The sequence below is a fragment of the Oncorhynchus masou genome, chromosome 2, assembly GCF_036934945.1.
Source record: "Oncorhynchus masou masou isolate Uvic2021 chromosome 2, UVic_Omas_1.1, whole genome shotgun sequence".
Lineage (NCBI taxonomy): Eukaryota > Metazoa > Chordata > Actinopteri > Salmoniformes > Salmonidae > Oncorhynchus > Oncorhynchus masou.
Genome location: NC_088213.1, coordinates 8,198,691 through 8,205,189, shown reverse-complemented (window position 1 = coordinate 8,205,189; position 6,499 = coordinate 8,198,691). Strand labels below are relative to the sequence as shown.

Genomic DNA, 6,499 nt, shown 5'->3' with positions numbered 1-6,499 from the left:
GTCCCTGTTGTAAAGTTGATACCACAGACTGTAGTGGATGTCCCTGTTGTAAAGTTGATACCACAGACTGTAGTGGATGTCCCTGTTGTAAAGTTTACACCACAGACTGTAGTGGATGTCCCTGTTGTAAAGTTTATGCCGCAGACTGTAGTGGATATCCCTGTTGTAAAGTTTACACCACAGACTGTAGTGGATATCCCTGTTGTAAAGTTTACACCACAGACTGTAGTGGATATCCCTGTTGTAAAGTTTACACCACAGACTGTAGTGGATATCCCTGTTGTAAAGTTGATACCACAGAGTGTAGTGGATGTCCCTGTTGTAAAGTTTACACCACAGACTGTAGTGGAGGTCCCTGTTGTAAAGTTTACACCACAGACTGTAGTGGATGTCCCTGTTGTAAAGTTGATACCACAGACTGTAGTGGATGTCCCTGTTGTAAAGTTGATACCACAGACTGTAGTGGATGTCCCTGTTGTAAAGTTTACACCACAGACTGTAGTGGATGTCCCTGTTGTAAAGTTGACACCACAGACTGTAGTGGATGTCCCTGTTGTAAAGTTTACACCACAGACTGTAGTGGATGTCCCTGTTGTAAAGTTTACACCACAGACTGTAGTGGATGTCCCTGTTGTAAAGTTTACACCACAGACTGTAGTGGATGTCCCTGTTGTAAAGTTTACACCACAGACTGTAGTGGATGTCCCTGTTGTAAAGTTTACACCACAGACTGTAGTGGATGTCCCTGTTGTAAAGTTTACACCACAGACTGTAGTGGATGTCCCTGTTGTAAAGTTTACACCACAGAGTGTAGCAGGGATCTGGGTGGATGTCCCTGTTGGAAAGTTTACACCACAGACTGTAGTGGATGTCCCTGTTGTAAAGTTGATATCACAGCCTGTAGTGGATGTCCCTGTTGTAAAGTTTACACCACAGACTGTAGTGGATGTCCCTGTTGTAAAGTTGATACCACAGACTGTAGTGGATGTCCCTGTTGTAAAGTTGATACCACAGACTGTAGTGGATGTCCCTGTTGTAAAGTTTACACCACAGACTATAGTGGATGTCCCTGTTGTAAAGTTGACACCACAGACTTTAGTGGATGTCCCTGTTGTAAAGTTTACACCACAGACTGTAGTGGATGTCCCTGTTGTAAAGTTGATACCACAGACTTTAGTGGATGTCCCTGTTGTAAAGTTTACACCACAGACTGTAGTGGATGTCCCTGTTGTAAAGTTGATACCACAGACTGTAGTGGATGTCCCTGTTGTAAAGTTTACACCACAGACTGTAGTGGAGGTCCCTGTTGTAAAGTTGATACCACAGACTGTAGTGGATGTCCCTGTTGTAAAGTTTACACCACAGACTGTAGTGGATGTCCCTGTTGTAAAGTTTACACCACAGACTGTAGTGGATGTCCCTGTTGTAAAGTTTACACCACAGACTGTAGTGGATGTCCCTGTTGTAAAGTTGATACCACAGACTGTAGTGGATATCCCTGTTGTAAAGTTTACACCACAGACTGTAGTGGATATCCCTGTTGTAAAGTTTACACCACAGACTGTAGTGGATATCCCTGTTGTAAAGTTTACACCACAGAGTGTAGCAGGGATCTGGGTGGATGTCCCTGTTGTACAGTTGATACCACAGACTGTAGTGGATGTCCCTGTTGTAAAGTTTACACCACAGACTGTAGTGGAGGTCCCTGTTGTAAAGTTGATACCACAGACTGTAGTGGATATCCCTGTTGTAAAGTTTACACCACAGACTGTAGTGGATATCCCTGTTGTAAAGTTTACACCACAGACTGTAGCTCTCGTAGCAGCTGGGTTCTGCCTGTCTGCCTGTGTTCTGATGGTGTGAATATCTAATACTGTAGCTACTCTCTTGGCTAAGATCTATTTCTGTTGCCATGACAACAGGTTAACAAATGATTGACAGCTTTGTTGGTCTTGCTGACGAGTTCTCCCTTTTTCCCCTCCCTCCCTCCCTCCCTCCCTCCCTCCCTCCCTCCCTCCCTCCCTCCCTCCCTCCCTCCCTCCCTCCCTCCCTCCCTCCCTCCCTCCCTCCTCTCCCTATCTCTCCCTCCCCCCCTCTCTCTCTCCTTCCCTCCCTCCCTCCTCTCCCTCTCTCTCTCCTTCCCTTCCTCCCTCCTCTCCCTCTCGCTCTCTCCTTCCCCTCCCTCCCTCCTCTCCCTTCTCTCCCTCCCCTCCCTCCCTCTCTCTCCCTCTCTCTACCTCCTCTCCCTCCCTCCTCTCCCTACTTACCTCCCCTCCCTCCCTCCCTCCCTCCATCCTCTCCTTCCCTCCCTCCCTCCCTCCTCGCCATCCCTCCTCTCCCTACCCCCTCCCTCCCTCCCTCCCTCCTATCCCGCCCTGCCTCCCTCCCTCCCTCTTCTCCCTCTCTCTCTACCTCCTCTCCCTCCCTCCTCTCCCTCTCTCTCTACCTCCTCTCCCTCCCTCCTCTCCCCCTATGTTCCTCCCCTCCCTCCTCTCCCTCCCTCCTCTCCCCCGCCCTCCCTCCCTCTTCTCCCTCTCTCTCTACCTCCCTCCTCTCCCTATGTTCCTCCCCCTCCCTCCCTCCCTACCTCCCCTCCCTCCCTCCTCTCTCTCCCTCCCCTCCCTCCCCCTCCTCTCCCTCCTCTCCCTCCCTCCCTCCCTCCCTCCCTCCCCACCCTCCCTCCTCTCCCTCCCTCCCTCTCCCTCCCTCCTCCTCCCTCCCTCCCTCTCTCCCAACCCACCCTCCCTCCTCTCCCTCCCCCTACCTCCCTCCCTCTCCCCTCCCTCCCTCTCCCCTCCCTCTCTCCCTCCCTCCCTCCCTCCCTCCCTCCTCTCATCCAGGCCTCCATGCTCCAGAACATCCGTACAGCGATGCGGAGGCAGATCAGAAGACACTCCTCCCGCCGTGCCACGTCACACCGCCGCCTGGGGCGCCTCTGGAACCGTCTGTTCCACCGAGGGACCCGTCTCCGTGGCCAGATCCCCCTCCTCACACCCCCCGGGTCTCAGGTGGCTCTGGGCCTGCACTCCTACCACACCTCGGAGGGACCTGGAGCCAGGGCTGGGGATGGAGGTGGCGGGGCTGGCATGGTGGGGGGCATGGGACCAGCAAGGACCCTCTCCCGCTGCTCTACAGCAGCAGTAGGCTTCACCCTGCATGCCCACACCCAGGCCCTGTCACAGTCCCAGACCTCCCACCCCTCCTTGGAGTCTCCCCACTCCCCACCCTCCCCCTCTGACAGTGAACCATCCGAGGGGTCTCCTTGTTCCCCAGAGAGCCCGGGTGGCAGGGTTAGGTTGCCCCTCAGCGAGCTCTCCACCCCTGGGCAGCAGAGTGACTCATTAACGTCTGCCCCCAGCACACTGAGCCAGCAGTGCCCCCTAGAGGGCAGCACAGGTCATTACACTCGCCGGACCTCCAGGAAGCTGGTCTTGGGGCTGGCTGCCAACCTGAGAGGGGTGGCTCTACGACGCTACTCCCCCATGGGGCTCACCTCCCCCGTTACCCCCCCTGTCCTTCCCCCTCCAGACTCCCAGCCGCCCTGCCACCACCCCCTGACCTCCCCCCAGACGTCATCCCCCTCGGGGTCTTCAGACGACAGTCACAGGTTCCATGCCCTGGATGTGCCAACCCGGGAGAGGAGGAGGAGGGGTATAGGGGTGCCTAATGGACTGAACACCAGCAGCAGTGAGGAGGAGGAGGAGGAGGAGGAGGAGGAGGAGGATGGAGATGAGACTCTGCTGATCTGCTAGTATGAGGGAGCTGCCTTGACCATGTGGCAATACCCTGACAGACAGACAGACAGACAGACAGACAGACAGACAGACAGACAGACAGACAGTCTAGGGCTGAAACACAGAGAGCTGGAGACTGTCTCTCTGGCTGAAACACAGAGAGCTGTAGACTCTGTCTCTCTGACTGAAACACAGAGAGCTGTAGACTCTGTCTCTCTGGCTGAAACACAGAGCTGTAGACTCTGTCTCTCTGGCTGAAACACAGAGAGCTGTAGACTCTGTCTCTCTGGCTGAAACACAGAGAGCTGTAGACTGTCTCTGGCTGAAACACAGAGAGCTGTAGACTCTGTCTCTCTGGCTGAAACACAGAGAGCTGTAGACTCTGTCTCTCTGGCTGAAACACAGAGAGACTGTCTCTCTGGCTGAAACACAGAGAGCTGCAGACTCTGTCTCTCTGGCTGAAACACAGAGAGCTGTAGACTCTGTCTCTCTGGCTGAAACACAGAGAGCTGTAGAGACACAGAGAGCTGTCTCTCTGGCTGAAACACAGAGAGCTGTAGACTGTCTCTCTGGCTGAAACACAGAGAGCTGTAGACTCTGTCTCTCTGGCTGAAACACAGAGACTCTGTCTCTCTGGCTGAAACACAGCTGTAGACTCTGTCTCTCTGGCTGAAACACAGAGAGCTGTAGACTGTCTCTCTGGCTGAAACACAGAGCTGTAGACTCTGTCTCTCTGGCTGAAACACAGAGAGCTGTAGACTGTCTCTCTGGCTGAAACACAGAGAGCTGTAGACTCTGTCTCTCTGGCTGAAACACAGAGAGCTGTAGACTCTGTGTCTCTGGCTGAAACACAGAGAGCTGTAGACTCTGTCTCTCTGGCTGAAACACAGAGAGCTGTAGACTCTGTCTCTCTGGCTGAAACACAGAGAGCTGTAGACTCTGTCTCTCTGGCTGAAACACAGAGAGCTGTAGACTCTGTCTCTCTGGCTGAAACACAGAGAGCTGTAGACTCTGTCTCTCTGGCTGAAACACAGAGAGCTGTAGACTCTGTCTCTCTGGCTGAAACACAGAGAGCTGTAGACTCTGTCTCTCTGGCTGAAACACAGAGAGAGACTCTGTCTCTCTGGCTGAAACACAGAGAGAGACTCTGTCTCTCTGGCTGAAACACAGAGAGCTGTAGACTCTGTCTCTCTGGCTGAAACACAGAGAGCTGTAGACTCTGTCTCTCTGGCTGAAACACAGAGCTGTAGACTCTGTCTCTCTGGCTGAAACACAGAGAGCTGTAGACTCTGTCTCTGGCTGAAACACAGAGAGCTGTAGACTCTGTCTCTCTGGCTGAAACACAGAGAGCTGTAGACTCTGTCTCTCTGGCTGAAACACAGAGCTGTAGACTCTGTCTCTGGCTCTGGCTGAAACACAGAGCTGTAGACTGTCTCTGTCTCTCTCTGGCTGAAACACAGAGAGCTGTAGACTCTGTCTCTCTGGCTGAGATCAGAGCTGCTGTACATAGCCTGTCTCTCTGGCTGAAACACAGAGCTCTGACTCTGTCTCTCTGGCTGAAACACAGAGATAGACTCTGTCTCTCTGGCTGAAACACAGAGAGCTGTAAACTGGCTGAAACACAGAGAGCTGTAGACTCTGTTTCTGGCTGAAACACAGAGAGCTGTAGACTCTGTCTCTCTGACTGAAACACAGAGAGCTGTAGACTCTGTCTCTCTGGCTCTGTAGACTCTGTCTCTCTGGCTGAAACACAGAGAGCTGGAGAATAACTGAATAATGGGACAGTGGATGATCTCAGAGCAGCACAATGATTTCAGTCCTCCCTCCACCCCCTCTATCTGCTCATCCCTCCATCCCTGCCTTACCAGAGATCTACAGCTGAGGGCTGTACATCAGCCTGTCTACTGACTCTGACTCAGTCACTCTGACTCAGTCACACATACTCAGTCACACTGACTCAATCACACTGACTCAATCACACTAACTCAGTCACAGAGGCTCAATCACACTAACTCAGTCACTCTGACTCAGTCACTCTGACTCAGTCACTCTGACTCAGTCACTCTGACTCAGTCACACTGACTCAGTCACACTGACTCAATCACACTGACTCAATCACACTGACTCAATCACACTGACTCAATCACACTGACTCAATCACACTGACTCAATCACACTGACTCAGTAACACAGACTCAATCACACTAACTCAGTCACAGAGACTCAATCACACGAACTTAGTCACTCTGACTCATATCACCATCGTCTTGTTTTTGTAAACATTGTCAGTGAGGTTAAAAAACAAAACAGAGAATGACATCACCAGCTGGATCACTTGAAGTGATGAACAAGATGTAACACACGAAGAAGATGTTTTGAGGAAGTTGTGAAATGGAATGTTATTATAAATGTGATGTCTGACTGTTATCATAGATGTTTAAGTCACAGTGGCCTATCTTGGTACCCTCTCTAGACGATGGTTGGACCACAGGCAGTGGAAGGGGTGTCTACTCTGTCACAAGTGGTAACCTATCTTGGTACCCTCTCTATGGGGACGATGGTTGGACCACAGGCAGTGGAAGGGGTGTCATGGTTACTCTATGGGGTCACAGTGGCCTATCTAGGGCATGGTACCCTATCTCTATGGGGTACTATAGGGCATGGTTGGACCACAGGCAGTGGAAGGGGTGTCTACTCTGTCACATGGTTAGAGAACAGAGCCTATCTTGGTAGCCCCTCTCTAGACGACATGGTTGGACCACAGG

General features: G+C 52.1%; 1 protein-coding gene across 1 annotated transcript in view; it reads left to right on the top strand.

The window, feature by feature from the left end:
* Positions 1 to 3,752, top strand: part of LOC135552388 (low-density lipoprotein receptor-related protein 3-like) — a 6,045-nt gene extending 2,293 nt beyond the window's left edge. Inside the window, exon 2 of the mRNA XM_064983969.1 lies at positions 2,841 to 3,752. Within this exon, the coding sequence (XP_064840041.1) occupies positions 2,841 to 3,752 (912 nt within the window). The remainder of the gene's footprint in view (positions 1 to 2,840) is intronic.
* The last annotated feature ends 2,747 nt before the right edge of the window (positions 3,753 to 6,499 follow it).